The 16,905-nt window shown below is 40.0% G+C and overlaps 2 protein-coding genes across 6 annotated transcripts in view; one reads left to right on the forward strand and one right to left on the reverse strand.

Moving 5' to 3' along the window:
- PRKCZ (protein kinase C zeta) overlaps positions 1–5,013 on the forward strand; it is a 67,394-nt gene extending 62,381 nt beyond the window's left edge. For all 3 annotated transcript variants that reach the window (XM_040587943.1, XM_040587942.1, XM_040587944.1), the window contains 2 exons: positions 1,718–1,833; positions 4,499–5,013. In XM_040587943.1, the coding sequence (XP_040443877.1) occupies positions 1,718–1,833; positions 4,499–4,586 (204 nt within the window). In that variant the 3' untranslated portion in view covers positions 4,587–5,013. The remainder of the gene's footprint in view (positions 1–1,717; positions 1,834–4,498) is intronic.
- A 1,833-nt stretch (positions 5,014–6,846) lies between these two features.
- On the reverse strand, positions 6,847–13,531 carry LOC121085362 (Fanconi anemia core complex-associated protein 20-like). 3 transcript variants are annotated; one of them, XR_005827032.1, is made up of 4 exons: positions 12,961–13,173; positions 11,485–11,632; positions 10,172–10,793; positions 6,847–8,791 (listed from the first exon to the last, which is right to left on the reverse strand). XR_005827032.1 is itself a non-coding variant. In XM_040587948.1 (4 exons), the coding sequence occupies exons 1-3, from the start codon at positions 13,360–13,362 to the stop codon at positions 10,275–10,277; spliced, it is 771 nt and encodes a 256-aa protein (XP_040443882.1). In that variant the 5' UTR covers positions 13,363–13,531; the 3' UTR covers positions 6,847–8,791; positions 10,172–10,274. The 3 variants fall into 3 exon arrangements, 1 of the variants encoding a protein (XP_040443882.1); XR_005827031.1 differs by lacking the exon at positions 12,961–13,173 and adding an exon at positions 11,934–12,954; XM_040587948.1 differs by lacking the exon at positions 12,961–13,173 and adding an exon at positions 13,259–13,531.
- Positions 13,532–16,905: the final 3,374 nt, after the last annotated feature.

A 16,905-nucleotide genomic window follows, 5' to 3' on the forward strand; every position in this document is an offset into this window, starting at 1 on the left:
GTTACTGATGTGTTTGAGTTCCTGTCTTTGGCGTTAAACAGGATTGTGTACCAGAATGAGATGCTTTGAACTGGCGCGTTTGCTTGTGAGAAGGAACTGAGCGATAGCTATCGCTTGGCTGTTCCGTGGACTGCTTAGTGTAAAAGAATAATTTGAATATTCCCCAGACTGTAGGGATGGGAGAGAGGCAGCTAATGCTGATTTGCAACCAGTGAGTTTAATAATTCCTTTTTCTTCCCTCTTGTTATGAAGCAGAAGAGAGTTTTCTTGGGTTTCTTAAACAGTGTTTATGTTAGGGTGCAGTTTGAAATTGCAATTAGAGGATTCTCTTCATAAAAGTGAGTAGCGTATCACTAATAACTTCAGGAAAAACGTGAGACGTATCAACACATTTGAATAATTCATAGTCAAGTCTACAAGAGCTCCACTGGTTTGTTGTGACTTGAGATACTTCAGCTGGGCGGCTCAGTAATATGGTAGATGTAACATGTAGATAACATAGTAGTATTACTTGTCATCTGTGGTAAAAAGTGATTTAGCTGTTAAGAACTGAGCTGGCTGTGCAAGATGACAAACTGATTATCAACTGGTGTGACATACTGGTTTCCAGTATATCAGCTGGAGTAGTTGCTCAGGCTTCCACATGTGAAAATTCTTACCTGTGATTTTCCAGTGGGTCTGGAACTATGACAACTTGAAAATAAGCTTAAAAAGGTGGAAATCTTCTTCATGGATAGTGATTTATACAAATAACATTTAATCTGTCATCAGCTCCTGTATCACTCGGACCTGGTATAAAAGAGATCTGATAACTCTGGAGGATAGTAGGGATTTGGCTTAAATCAGAAAACTATAGATACTATGGAACATGCTGCTAGTATAGCAAATGAGAAGAGGTTCTTAATGACTACAACCAGCATTATTTGAGTAAAAAAAAAAATTCCCCATGTTTTATCGACTATCCCTGATGAGGTAGGTAGATAAGGGGTTTCAGCTCCTGTAGCAAGAAATATTGCATGTAAATGTATTCGTGGTTACATTTTAATTGCAGAATAAAATTCTGGGCTGCTTTAGCTGCTCTGTTGATGAGTACTACGTGCTTTTAGTGGTTGCTTACCTGTGGTTAGTGATTGATTGGGACATAAATATTGCTTGCTTTTTCATTCTGTGCTGGAATTAACGCTAACAAATAAGCCTGGTTATGTTGATTTGATGTGATCTAAGAGGCTGCCTTTACAAGAGGCAACTTTAGAGGAGCTTATAAAAGGGAAAAATTAGTTATGAACTGGGAAAGCATCTTGCCTTGAACGGAAAGCTTCTGGAATATGTTCTCTGCTTGAAAACTGTGGAGCCAGATGTATATAGCAACAGTATTTCTTCTTAATTTCTTCTTAATAGATAAGGCAGAAGGCTTGGGAAACATTTTTTTTTTTTAGTCTTAATTTTAAGTTCTGCTATTTTTTGAAGTTTTTGTGTTTAAAATACAGCAGTAGGATAAACAGGATGAGCATATATCATTTAGTGTCAAAATCTACTAGTCTAAAACTCAATGTCAGGCTGTATTTAACGTGTTTATATATTCCACCAATATTGTAGTCAACTATAGTGACTTTTCTGGGTGTGTACTCTAGAGCCAATGTATGTTGATACTCTTGGGGGATTTTGTAAATATTCAATATTCTAATTTTTCCCCTGTCCCATTATATCTTCTTCTTAGCTGGAAAAGAAGCAAACAACCCCTCCATTTCAGCCTCAGATCACAGACGATTACGGTTTGGATAACTTTGATACACAGTTCACCAGCGAACCTGTGCAGCTAACCCCAGACGATGAGTATGTTTTTCTCCAAATACAATTGCATGATAAGAAATTAATGTATAAACTCCTTGAAAATTACGAAGAAGCTATGTACTTAGCATTGGAACATGGTCAAGTTAAATATCTTGATAACTTCTCCATACTTCTTACATCCTTCAAACTTCTTAGGACTACCTAGTGTTCTGCGTCCAGAGTACAGTATTGATTTGCTGTTGAGCACATGCTTGGCACTGGAAGTAGAGATGGGAATTTGGTTCCTGACCCAGGCAGCTTGTATTTCCGTACTCGGGAGAAACAATTGAGGCACAGCTCCTTGGGTCTCGGAATAACGTTGAGATAGCAGGAGAATCTTCCAGTAAGCTGCTAGTTAAAAGCACTATGGAAAAAAAAATGCAGGAAGAAAAAATATGTGTTCATAAGGGAATGTAAAAGCTGAGGAGTGACTGCTGTACGCAAAGGCAGAAGTTCCTTCAGATACAAGGTGGCATATAAGAAGACAGGCTCTAGTTTTGGTAGCTGGATGGGAGACAACTTGCCCAAAGTGCTAAAGAGAGTAATTGTTCACAGTTTTCAGGGTTTACAGAAGTGTTACATTTAAAATTGGTACTTGAACTCCTTTTGGAAATGCAACGTGGGAAAATGTTGGAGAGAAGAAGTCTTGTGGACTTCTTGGCATATGTTTCATGGTACATGTATTATCAGAGCTAAGGGGGGGCGAATGCCAACAGTGGAAAAAATGGAGTATCTAATTGCTGAGGAACGCAACAGTTGGAAGTCCATTCTTTTTCTTCTAAAGCACGTTTTTCTTTCAAGGCTTGAGTGTGCAACACTAATGCCAGATGGCACTTAAATACACCTTTTAAAGAACTCTAAAATACTGTTTCTCATTGAAGAGCAGTATGGTGCGTGTTTTCTTTTGAAATTTTTGTGCTGTTCTACCAAAAATACAATGAAACTTTCTGCTGCTTGTTTGACTTTTTGATGCAGAAGTAAAATGAATCAAAGGAGATTTGGGATTTGTTGAAAATCTAAGACTTGGAATCCCAAAATCTGTGCAGCTGGGATTTCTAGATGAGCTTTACTGTCAGGGAACAGTAAAAACTTGCATTGCACGTTTTACACTTACACTTTCACAGTATATTTCATTGATTTAAGTTTGGATTTCCTTATGGGACTAGGTGCCTTCTGCTGAAGATTACAATGCACTCTTTTTCCAGATGTTTTCAGCCTGTTGTCCTGTTCACCAGTTTCATGTTTGAAGCAAACCTGTTTGTTAAATTTCCAGCGCTTTGCATTCTTTATGATTTCTAACTGAAGTTTGTAGAGCAACTGATGGTGTTCTAGAATGAGTATGTGGGTCTCATCAGATGTTTCATAAAGCTGATTCTAAAATCTTGCTTTTGGAAATGGGATTTTAGTAATGGATTTGTGATTCCTACTTGCTTAGATACCCTCTGAAGTACTGCATGCAGTGGGATGCCCCGCTGGCAGAGGCCGTTGCATACTGTGCACAGGCTGTCATACCGCGAGGCACAAGATTGTCACATTGCAGCCCATGTGCTTCTGTTAGTTTTCCCTCTTCTCTGTTGCTACACAACAAAGCTAAACTGCTCTGAAAGAAAGACAAGACCGTTTCAAAACCTTTTTCATAAAGTGCTTGCTAATCCTAGGTCAACCCCCAGCATTATGTCAGGGAATTTTTATTTGTACAAATACATGTTCTGTTGATTACATTTGTCATTGTAAAGATGAACACTGTAAGCAGTGTTTGAGCATTGAGGCTGCTCCGGTGGTGATAAATTCGCTGTTGCAGGGTCTTTCCCTTGCTGTGTTCTTGGGTGACAGCTTCTCATCCTGAAGTAATTGTGCATTTGGAGATTTCATTGTGGATATTTGGGTGTCCGGGTGCTCAAGCTGGATTTTTGTGAAAATTACCTATGTATCGTGGATCCACATAGTTCACAACCTGTTCTCTCTTTCTCAGGAGTTCAGCATGTAGGAAGGGAGTAACTGAAAGGAAACCAAAGTGTGAAGGGCTTCAGTTACTGTTTCTGTGACACCAGAGAATTGCAAGGCATATTCATGCTTTACAGGTTCTAGCTGGCAACAAAATTACAAATACCAAGTGTATGTGCACTTACAGTGGGAAGTTTTGTGAACATTAAATCTTAAAAGAAATTCTCCCTTTGTATATACATAAATTTATGTCTTTTCTTGGATTTCCTGTGCATACAGTATGTATTTTTTTAAAAGTATTAGCTTTGTGCTTGACTCTTTCATAGTATTTATCTTATATGTAACATTAGCAGACCTTGCTGACAGCAAAATATCTGTTTATTATCTGTAAACTGGTGTTACAGAACAGCAGCCATCTATTATATGCTTCTTTTGGGGCCTTATAAGTATGGATGTTACCTAACTGGGAGGGCAACAGAAACTTTTTATCAGATATTTCAAAATTTCCAGTCATATTACTTTAGATACTGGCATAAAAAAATTAGCATTATGAATCTGTATGTTCAGAGACTTGCTTTTTTTCCCCGTTTATTGTTGTTTCTGTACAACTTCATAAATATACATTTCTGTAAGGTATTTTGTTACCCCTTGAGGAAAAAGTACAGCAACAACAGTAGTAATTGCAATTGATAAAACTATATCAGTGCTTTTGTTTGTTTTTCAGAGATATAATAAAGCGAATAGATCAGTCAGAATTTGAAGGATTTGAATATATTAATCCATTATTGCTGTCAACAGAAGAATCAGTATGAAGGAATGACATCTTCATTGTGGACAGTGTGAATGACCTTTAAATTTACCCTTAACTACAGTTATGCATGCGAGGCTGGGGAACTGTAAGATTTTGGATGGAGACCAATGATTTAACAAAAAAAAATAAAAAATTGCTGCTGAAAATCAAAGAAGAGAATAATGATTTTGGTGGGTGTCTTCTGCCACTTAGTGATTCTTAAGTTCTGGGCACTGACACAACTGGCTTCATTAATGAAGGAATTTGCATTTTGTGCCTGTTTCATGAAGGATTGAAACGTTCATTGCATCCCTGGAAAAGGAGATTCTGAAGAACTTTTGAGATCCACACACTTTCTACAAACATTTGATGCAATGAGCTACCAGTTGAAGAACATGACAGTGTAACATCCTGAAGAATAAAATATATTACGGTGGTGTTGAAGCTTATTTTTGATGCCTTTTTTCACAAGTGGTACCTGTCTAAACGTCTCAGATATATTTAAAAGGAGTTGTGTTTTATTAGCAATCAAAACATAAATTTGGGTACAAGATTTAAGTGCCTAAATGGATAAACTGCATTGAAGAATTATTACTTATTTGGAACGTTCTTAAACCTGGTAAGTTCTGCTTGTTAATATTAAGTAACCATTTACATATGAAACATACAGTTCACAGCTGCAGCCTAATGTTCATTTGCATCTTTTTAGAATTGGAAATGCAGAGTGACTCAGCAGTATTAATTCCAAATTAGAATTTACAGGATCAATTTCAAAATCTGTTGTCTTAAACTCCAAATTTACCAAAATGTATGGATTGAAGAAAACCAAATTTGCACACAAAGGATTACTGAAGATACTTAAGCAGTGCCTACACCTACAATGATGTTGTGTTGTATATTAGATTTTTGAAAAGTATTTTTATCAACAATACAAGTATTCAGAAATAGAGCAAAAGTATAATAAAGCATAGCCTTAAAGTTTAAAGAGTAAATCTAGAATAACCATAATATAAAATACACTTTCCTGATAAAGCACACCTCCTACTTATGATAAACTGTCTGCTTACAGTTACTCAGTGTATATTAATAACTAATCATTCTACAGAAGAGAATGGGATGTTTTGGTAAAATGATTTGCATCAAAGTAGTAAATTTTTTTAATGGAAGAAAAATTAATACCTAAGAAATTGGATAAAGCAAAAGAACTATCAAATTGCTTCTTGTGGAAACTGGGGGTGGGGGGGGCGGCAGGGGTGGGGGGGGCAGGGAAAGGGTGTATTACATCACAAAAGTTAATAATTTATCAGCTTGGAAAAGCTCCTGTTGCTACATGTGAGGATTATGAAGCGTGCATTGCCATCTGAAACTTGAGGTGCTGTGAAGATTTACCTGCCTCCGTAAGGAACAACAGCCGAGGCAGTGTTCCTTTTTGCTAGGTTTTGGATTGACTATATTGTGTGGGTTGTAGAGATAGGGGGAGAAAAAATTTTTTGGGAAGGAAAAAAAATGAGAAACCCTGTGCCATGACATCTCACCTAATTTGGTGTAAAATGCAGGATAAATTGCAACACTTTAACTTTCTTTACATTAACATATGGTTTTCTCAGGGTACAGCATTGCATTAGGTGCTGAACATGACATCTTTCGGATTCATATCCAGGTCATGAGGTGCTAGGACGAGACTGCCAAAACATTGTTTAAAATTTTCAATTAATCATTGATTAACGATCTACATTTTGTATCCCCTCATTAGCCACAATTATGCAGATCTGTGGTTACTTAGTTATATTAATCCCATTCAGATTTCAGTTGTGGGTTTCTCTCTGTTGGACTGTAGCATTTCATATTAAGCAAAATGTGTTCTAATCAGCACTAAATAATTTAACCAGTAAGAAGTACTTGCCTCAAATGCTTGGACTTCAGATATTTTATTATCTACTAAAGAAAACATTTACCTTTTAAATGTCATCTGACCTTTTTTTAATTACTCCTTTTCTGCCTTTTCCCTGGCAATTGCTTTATTTACCCTGAATAACTTTTCTTTCCGTGTTTTCAGCTCCCCTGGTAATAAAACTAATCAATAGTTATCGGAGTGACTGCAGGCAGCTCATGAATGGAAATACGACAGATTAAGCTGTCCTTTGACATGCCAGGGCAAAGAACTTGGAAATATTAGAAACGTGGGTTGGGGTTGGTTTTTTTTAACCATTTTTCTAGGTTTCAGAACATTTTCAGAGGGAGGGAAGGAAGAACAGAAAGACACATTTGCTAAACAAACATTGTAAAGACTACTTGATTTTATTTAAAAATTTACAGGCATTTACAATGTTGCTGTGTTGCCAAATAGTTTGCTGGATACAAGTTTGGTTGCTCATGTGCAAGTGTTTGAATAATGTTCTGTTCATGATGAAGGGGAAATTTTTTATATAAAGTACTTGTTTTATAAATAAAAGAAAATGAAGGATGTAATTAAATGTGTGGTTTGGAAAAAAAAATCCTAATATATTACAAATGGATCTGGTAATGATATATAGTTGTCTTATTTGAAATAGTAAATGAAAATTCTAGCTAATTTAATGATTGTAAAACAGTAAATATGTTCTTGTAGTTTTGTATAATTAATTAGTTGGGATCTTTGCTGACCAGTTTTAATTGTGCAGAAGATGGTATACTAATCCATAACAGCTAAGATCATTTATATTCTTGCACATCTATTAAAGACTTTAATGAAAAAGTTAATAGACTGTTATTATTTATCAGTAAACTGGGCTATGTCCAACTTGCACTTTTTCAAGAGACCCCATTGTAAATTAAAATATATAGGATTCTTCCTGTATTTTGATACTGTATTCTGTGTTTATTCTGTATCCTTGGGTCACACCTGAAGTGTAGGGAGGTCCAGATTTGTTGGGCTAGAAAACGGTTCAGGTACTGAAGTTTAACATGAGCTGTGCTCTTCTCTGCTGGATGCAAAGGCACTGGTGATCAAAACAGCCAAACTGGGCAGAATTGTGCTCCTCCAGCACACGGCCCTTCGGCAGGAAACCAGTTTGAACTTGAGGCTGTGACTGGAGAGCGTGTGCTGCCTGAATAAGAGACCCTGTTCCGTAAACAATTAACTGTGCTGGGGAGAAATGAACAACCTACTCCGGTTTGTTTCATCCCTTCTGCTTGTTACTCAACTATCGCTAAACTTCATTTATTGTCATTCATGGGAAAGGCTGTTTTTCTCAAGCTTACAAAACATTTACCTGCTACTGTTAAGTTAGCAAAACACTAGCTGAGTCTTCTGAATACCTTTTAGCTGAAACAGACTCTCAGGTTGTCTTTATTCTCCATCACTGTGGGGGGCGGGGGGAGTGGAACTGATACAAAAAGCAGCTGGTTTGGCTGACTGGGTATATTAAATCTTCCTTTGCATTTCAGTACTGTGACACGGGTAGAAGTGTTCTCTCTGGAGCCTGACCAGTTTAGGCTGGTCATGTTTATCAAGTGGATACCGACTGCAAAAGCTACAAAGTAAGGTTATGAATTTAGCTGTGTTCCTTCAGAAAGAGAAAAAAACCCACAACATACCCTTTATCTGGTGTGGGCTTATGTTTTCTTTTAACATAGATATACTTGCAGAATCAACTGTACAATCATAAGTTCTTACTTAGATATTAAAATAATGAAAAATGCGAAGCTTCAATGACTTTTTAATTAAGCTTATTTTCACAGGTTACCTATTCAGAAAGAAGGAAGTTAGTAAACTTTGGGATTAGAATAATAGTTCTCTTGTTCAGCTGCTTTTGTCCACAGTTAAGAGATTCAGAACAACTGTGGTGCATCAGCCAAAACAGGTTCTTCAGGGACTGCAACAGACACTTTTCCAGAAGTACCCAGATTCAGGGAGTATCAAGACTGATTTCCCAGGGGTTCTCTGGGACATCCTACAGCACCGTTTTCAGAACTAGAACTAGTTTATATGCATGTGAGAGGATTTAAAATAAAAAGACGCCAAAGACGCAAGGTGGTGCTTGACCTTCTATTGGGTTACAGGTTTGTGATGCTAAAGCAAGTCTGAGCCAAGGATGTGCTGCCTCGACACATTTTTCCTTTTCCTTTGAGAAAGGTTCATCCTTGGCCTTGTTCCTTTGCTTGTCATTCTGGATTTACCACGTTACATCATCTGCACTTTCAGACAAGCACCGAGCAAGATGGCCATCAATATCCAGTTGTGACAGTCTGCAAATACAGAGAATTTTTTCAGTGAGAAAGTTAAATCCTTTTATTTACACTATTCTCCTTTGCTCCCTCATTTCCTCAGCAATCGCAGAAGTGTTCCTATGCTCAGCATAGTCGTTCCTATGCTCAGCATTGTTATCAGCCACACTTGTGTAGCTGCTATCACCTCCTGCTAGCTAGTTTATGTCATTTACTAGAAGACAATGCTCACGTTCCGTATTCTCTAGACAAGTAACACTATCCTTGGTAATATCATGCTATTGATACAGGGTGGAAAACTATTGCCTTACTCCACATCCCACTCCAACCTGACGATACAGGAGATGCCATTTCTGATAGAGAAAGGATGCTTGCCCGTGTCTGCTTTCCTTTTCCTTTTTTGGCAGGCTATTTTTGCAATTGTGATTGTCACCCTCCCTGCTGCCCATATTACAACTTTTTGTAAGGCAGATCCTAAAAAAGTTGAAACTAATCCTAATCAGCACAGAATTACCAGTAGCACGGAACTGGTGTATGTTTAACCTTTCTGTCTAAATCTCAATATAATGACCACAATATTATAAACATTAATGAAGCCATCTTTCTGTCTCCTTGTTCAGCCTCCAAAAGGAAGAAAAAGTTGCAGCCAATACATCTTGTGGTATTGGAGAACCTGTTGAAAAGCACGTTTTCAACAACTATGGCAGCCTAAATACTACTAAGTGGTGTTAATTTCAAGAGAGGATGTAATTCTTATTGTAGAGTAGACATCCAGTTGCTGGGAGGGAGAATTATTTTATATTGAGATACATATATGTGTAAAGGTAGCTCAACAGCAACGGAGGGCTGAAGTCTCATTTAGCTCTACTACTGGAGCTTGCATAAGAAAAATCCACTTCCGTCTTGTCCAGACCTTGAAAGCTAAATCCAAATTTAAAAGCACAGCTGCTCAGCCAAAGGCATTCAGATGAACAGGTACCAGTACAGCTGTAACAATGATGTCTAGATCTTGAAAAGATAGTGACAGGTGTGAAATTAACCCATCTAACTCTAAAGTTAAGTTTTTTTAACTATTAAGAATGCCATGCTGGAATGGTTTGTGGATTATGATACAAATTTCACCAAAACATCTTTTCATACTCAAGTATTTAAAAATGCTAATTCTGCATATACTAGCAAGGTTTAGGAGAGAGGTCAAAATTAGCTTGCTTTCTGAAGCAGTATAATCTACTAATCATGAACTTGTAAACTAATTAGAAGTAGGCAATTCTGACAGTTAAAAAGTACTTTGCTTCTTAGAAGTTTTGTCTATTTTCATTATTTTGTATATACAGAATGTATCCAGAACCATTTGGAGTTTTGTATACTGTGAAGTTATTAAAAAAAAAATAAAATACTTACGTTCCACTAAAATTAACCAGACACATTGGACAACTGTCAAGAGTTGAGGATCCTTCACTCTGATTTTCTGTCTTCTCCTCGCAGCTTTCAGTTCCAGGTCCACTCACAAGAGGAGACTGCTTCTCTGCAGGCACATATCTGGCCTCACCAAATGACACATTCCCTTGCTGTGTTTCTGTTTGAAGCTCTTTCCTGTCATTTTCTTTTCTGTTTTCCTGGCTGCTCTGTACAGTCCCTGTGCAGGGCTTTTTAAAGCTAAAAGCTTTTGCAGAGCTTTGTGACAATGCCAAGTGGTGTGCAGAACTTCTGTGCTGTGTGAGTTGATGTGACTTGAATCCAGTTTTGAAATATCTTCTGTGTCTTCCCCAACCATATTTTTGGCTTGATCTGTAATAGTTACAGAGGATGTTTTCTCAGCTGTAGAAGGTAAACTTCTCAGTTTATCTGCTTGGTCCCATCCTTTCTGTGAATGGTCAATCTGGCTCTGTGTTAGCTGATGGGAGCTAAGATCCTTTGGGTTTAGATGTTCTTCTTTGCCAAAAGATGGGAATGATACCCACTGAAAGTCTCTCATTCCAATTGTAAAGACTTCTTGTTCTTGTAGACTTTCTTCCTTGGAACTCTGTGACACACAGACACATACACTCATACACAGTCTTCAAACAAATGCATTCCAATTGATACATAAAACCAAGGCTGAACATACTATACATACTGAGAAAACTAAACTACATTGAATAAAAGAACATTTTATTTACTTCTATCTCCAGCACTTGTAAAGCAATCAAGAGTTTATGCATTATGTGTCTTCCTTTAACATTTCTAAATTGATACAAGAGGGTACTCTCTTAATGTGTTCCATAGAGGGTATGGATGAAAACAACAACCTGGTGCTGTTCAGAAAAAGAATTCTACTTTAGAAGGATGGTGTTTTCCTTGTTAAAATATTGCCTAACACTATTGGTGCAATGTAATAATTGTTTCTGTGTAATTCACCTCTGTTACAGTTTGCCTTTTCCAGTGTAATTCCATTAGGGAGATGCTAGTGCTTATGACCAGTCAGTATACTTACACAGGTTACCTTCAGCAAAATGTTGTAAAGAATTTGCCATAGCGCAAAAAAGGCCCCTGTAGTTGTCCTTACACTACCTGCCCCGCAATGCTGTCACACCACTGTATGTAGAGACTAGGGAGCTGAAAGCCAACATGTATTTAAAAGCTATTTTCAGATTGTTTCTCCTGTTATCATTGTTCAGAGCATCACTGTTGTAAGCAGTACACAAAGTGCAGACAAGAAGGATACACCACACTACCTGTGCAGAGAACTCTGGAAAACTGGGCACTGTTTGCCAGTCCGTGCATTGTAAATCTTGACTGATGTTTTTCAGTAACAAAATCCATGTTTTCTCACACTCGTTTAAGTCATCTTCTTCAAACCATGAACATCTGTCAGCCAATGTCCTGTAAAGACAGACAGTCCAATAGCTTGAGAGTGGGAGAAAGAGAAGAAAGTATTCTGCATTGCTTTTAGTTTGCCTTTTAATCAACTTGATTTATCCCTCCTGTAATGCTGATGTTTCAAAAAAGTAAAAGTTTTTAAATTAACTTCCAGTAGCTGACAGTGCATCAGCCTCTTTCAGCCCAGTTCAATGGCTATGTGTGGTGGCTGCTTTCTTTTTGTTAATGGCTAAGCAGAAGGTAGGGATGTGATTGAAAAAGTGTGTAACTTTCCCATTTGTACAACATAAAACTCCATTCTTACCCATTTTCTTTTGATCAAGTAGCACTATATGTGCTAAACCAAAAGTAAGATTTGATAACTTTGCCATTTCAAACCACAAAGAGGCACATAAAAAGCATGTGTCAGTAGGTGCAAGTATGCAAATGCAGATTTTGCAGTTTTTAAAAGAGAAGCAAGATGGCTGCCTGTGGAGGCAAAAAAAAAAGATTTAGCTGTTTATAATATTATTTTTTTACCAAAGGAATACCCGTCTAGCCTACAGCAGGATTCTTCTGCAACAGAGGCATTATTTAACCTATAAACTAATTTTTACAGTTTACCATGACTTACATAACTTGTACAGCTGTCAAAAAAAATTACTGAAGTTTTTTTTAAAAAAACTCTTAAAGCCTTGCCTTCTACTTGTAACAGATGAGATGTAGGTATTTATTACTGTCTTCCCTTCCAAGTGAAAGGGTTTTTTTCCCTCTTGGACACTGAAGTTGGCACCTGCTGAGCACAGAAACCACTGAAATGTTTGCACTGAGGATGACAATCGCATTGACCCCACGTATGCTCGACCATTCCCATCCTGCCGTCTGAAATTCCTGATCACCTTTCAAAACAACTTGATCTACATGCTTAGGATGGCATCAGGAAGGTTTAACTACAAAGTAACCATTAAAAGGTTTTTATACTAGTAATGCTGTATAAAGACAGTTTCAAGAGAAGGATGGCTTGTTAATGTCAGAATGTTCAGCGTTCCCCCTTCTTACTAATGCTTTTTCTTGGGTCACTGTCCAGGAATGATGCTGCACTGAGAAGCAACTAGAGCAAAGCCTTACAAGCCCTCAGAAAGGGAGCAATATGCCGTCCCAAGCCTGTTGTTGGAAGGGGCACGACGGCCTGCTTGCTCATCCCAACAGGCCAAGGCAAGAACCGAACTGCTCACAGCCACTTCACCCCGCCTTTCTTCAATCCTCCCCTACCCGAGGGCTGGAAAAAAACGGGAATTCTCTCTGATGTCCTGCGAGCCCTACTGTAAAGAAGGAAAACTTAATTTCCATACGTTAGTATTTCTCATGGGCCTCTGTTCTGCACCAGAGAGCAGGCAGAAGGCGCAGGGCCGGCGCACGGTATTTTGCAACTGGCTTCTGGGATTTTTGCAGGCGCTGGTTTATAAAATTGCATTAACACACCAGCGCCCCAGGCCGCTGGTGGGCCCGAGGGCCCAGAGCCGCCCCCGCCGCCGCGGAGGGTCGGGCGGCCCCCGCCCCAGGCGCCCGGCACCGGCGGCGGCAGCTGCGGCCCTTCCCCGCCCGGGCCCCGGCCCCTCCGGCAGCGACGTTCCCTCCTCCCGGACTCACTGGCGCCGCCGCGGGGGCTCCCGGCCGGGGCTGGGCTCCCGGCTGCCAGCTGCCGGCGCCTTCCGGGGCCTGAGGCGCAGCTTGGCGGCTGCTTCCTCGGACATGGCTGAGGCGCAGGGCCCGCCCGGCCGCCTCCTGCAGCCGCTGTCTCACCGCTCCCCCCCCCCTCGCCTCGCCGGCGGACGGCGCTGGCGGCCGCGGGAGAGCGGCCCGACCGCCGGCTCTTCCTCTTCCTCCTCCTCCTCCTCCCGCTCGGCCGCGGCGCCCCCAGCTCCTGTCCCGCCCTCGGAGCCGCCCCGACTGCACGGCAGCGGCCACCCGCCAGCCCCGGCCCGCCTTTTTCCTGAAGGGAAGCCCGCCTTTTTCCTGAGGGGAAGCCCGCCCGTCTCTAGCCCCTGCGCAGCGCCGCGCAGAGCTCGACGGGGCCTGTAGTACCTCAGCTGCGAGGTGCTTGGCAGCCTCGAAAGCCATCCTTTCCGCGTTACCTTTACTCCGTCAGCTTTATTTATGTGTAGCGTTTGAGTGTACACGGGGTTGGACGTGGAGCGGCCGTCGTGGCAATGCAGCGTGGCCTGTTCGCGTAGGGCCACGGCGGCTGGCGGGGCCCGGTGCCGGGGCTGGGCCGGCCGGTGCAGGCGGCGTTGTCCGGGCGCGGGGGCTGCACATGATGGCGGTGGGCCCAGCTCCGCCATGGCCGCGGTGCCGGCCGAAGGTCCTTTATCCCTACAGTAGATTGAGATCGCGCCCCTCATCTAATTTCTTTCAGGAAAGAGTCTGTTGAAGTGATTCAGTTTGTCTTTTTTGGCAGGAACGTCACCGGGTGACTTGAAATAAAGCACTTAGAGTGGCACCAGCACGGGTAGTTTTTGACATGGATGGAGGCGCTAACCAGGCTGTGGCCTTTCCGAACGCAGATGTAACAGAGAAGTGATGACAGACTCTTCATAATTCTCCAACAGCAGATAAAAGGATCAGAAAGTAATAGCTGATTAAATTCTTCACAATTGATATGAGAATAATTGTAGAAGGAAATAAATTCTGTCTGGCAACAGGTGCTTATGAAGGAGAGTGGGTACAGAGTGCTCTTTTTCATAAAACTAGTGATACATTATTGGTACAAGATGAATCCAAGTTCGTGCTTCTTTTCTGTAACTACCTTTACACAGTGCTAAATGTCCTGTGGACTGTTTCATCCTTGGATTCTTGAGGCTAAAAAGGGAGGTATGAGTACTGATGATGCAGCACTGCATTCAAAGTTATGCCTGTGAATTACTGTGTTGGGCATACAGACCACCAAAAATGCATTAAGTAACAGCTGATCTGAGTTTCTACATGTCTTGAAGGGATCTGAAATAGGAAGGTGGCATTCCGATACCAGAGTTCATAGATTCACATTTGAAATAGATAGGTAGATTGAACCTGAGAAGTGACAGGTACAGCCAGCCAGCTGCCTCCAAATGTGTTACAGGCTGAAGATGATTTAGTTAGAGTGTAACCACAGATCTGAGAGGCTCAGTCCAGCTTACAGCTTTCCTATGTTAACTCAAGTACTTTGTATTTCTGTGAGTCTGTATGTATAGTGAGGTCATGTCTTTCATTCTCTGTAATAAGTGATTAGAAGAGTGTTAATGGGTTTCCTTTTTACATAAGAGTGAGGATGAAATTCAGAAGTGTGAAGTGTTTGGTTACTAATGGGAGCTGTGTAAGTTGCTACAGTAGATAGCCCTGCTGAAAAATAAAAATAAAACCCAGTAAGCATACTAGAGTGCTAGCATTTCTGCTATGTGATAAGCAGACTAGAATGAGAATGAAGTTCAGGAAGAAAGAAATGAGAATGGAAAAGCCAATTACTGTCATGCAGACTAACATTTTCCCATATTAATATTTGTTTACAGCTACCGCAGTACCCAAGAAATACCGGGACAGTTGCAGTGTTCTGCCTTTCATTTTTGTTGCCATTTAGAAGCTGCTTCCCAGTGAGGTGAAATGAGATTCCAGGCAATAGGTCCTCCTCCTTTCCCTCTTTGGCAGGAAAGGCATTCTCCCAAAAGTTCCAGGTGGAACAAGGTAAGCTGAACAGAGGCAAGGGGTGAATTTGAATCTGAAGATTTTAGGCCCACTGTGGAAAGAAAGATGGTGATGGCAGCAGACACAGAGCAAAGAATAGCAAGAGGGACTGTATATAAATAAAGCAAAAGTGTAGATTGAAAGGGGATCAGCCATGTAAGTGGTTGAAAATGAGATAACCAAGAAGGGGTAAAAATTTGATTCCACAACTGCTGATGCTAATTGAAGAAGACAAACCAAAAATTTGGGGTTTTTTACTTGTCAACTTCAATGAATTATAAGACACAGGACTGATTATCGCCACTTGGCGGCAGCAAACAATATAAAAATCTTGCTTTAAAATTACCTGAGGGGCAGTGAAAGCTATCAGATTGAGTTTATGTCTGCAGCCCTCTGTACATATTTCTAGCTGTATCTATGTTAATTATTGTTTATGCCACAGCGTTTCTTCTTTTGTTCCTGGGATGTTTGGGTTAGTGTTTTTTATGTCTTATGACCCCTTGGATACTACTTTGATAATCCTTTGCTCTTAATTCATGCATCGTACCAACAGATTTATTTTGATAGACATCTCCTGAAACAGCAATCAGCAATGTACTCTGTTTTTCATGCTGAAGGTGTTGCTGTGTGGTGCTGTTAGGACTACGAGTTGTGCATTATAGCATTTGCAAAAGCTTTATTATGGGTAAGCATAAAAAATAGTTATTGTGCAGGAAAGGCCACAAATGAAAGAATATAATAAGAATAGTGAAAATTATGACTTCAACAGCTGATTGTAAAAAGCAAAAGGGAAAAACCTTGCTTCTGTAGCAACTGTAGCTTGTAGGTGGTTTTGTAGTCTGTAGACTTAACTTAAAACTTGATGCTGTAAGTTTTTTTCCCCCATTGTTATCTGCTTAATGCATACCCATTAAAACTTATGGAGGCAGGCGTGACAGTAATGTTTTCATTCCTGCTCTGTCTGTTTCTGTAACTGCCTGTAGATGTGAAACTAGGATTCCAGAAATCTTTGTCTGCTATGTGTACTCAGTATTTTTCATCTGCATCTTTCCAGAATTAATAGTGTACTTATAGCTTGAAGGTGAAGTGTAGAATAGGACCTGTTCTTGGTTCTGCTGTGTTGCACAACATCATGTCTACTGTTTCCTCCACTGACATGGAAATCCTATTACTTCCTACTTGACTTTGGATCTTGCGTAATTAATAATTAGAATGTTTTGTGATCTTAGAAAAAAGTTCTCATAGAAATGCAAAGAGTAGTCTTTATCATCATCAGCCTTGACTGGATTTGAGCCAGTGGTCAAGGGATTTGAGCTTTTGGAAGCTAGAATGCTTCTGCAGATTATCTTTAGGGATTTCCTTGTAAATGGAGTGCCAGCATGTGTAGTTATCTATTCCCTGTAGAGTCTCATCAAGCTGCACACACTTAATCTTTACTTACATGGTCCCTGATTCTTGCTGTAAAGTGGGCCTCAGTTTTAACTTTTGCTCTCAGGAAGAAGGGGCTATTATAACAAATTCTAATCCTTTTGCAATTCCACAATCACTAAAGCCTATAAATTGCCTGCCAAACAAACCAA

This window comes from Falco naumanni, chromosome 3 (assembly GCF_017639655.2).
Source record: "Falco naumanni isolate bFalNau1 chromosome 3, bFalNau1.pat, whole genome shotgun sequence".
NCBI lineage: Eukaryota > Metazoa > Chordata > Aves > Falconiformes > Falconidae > Falco > Falco naumanni.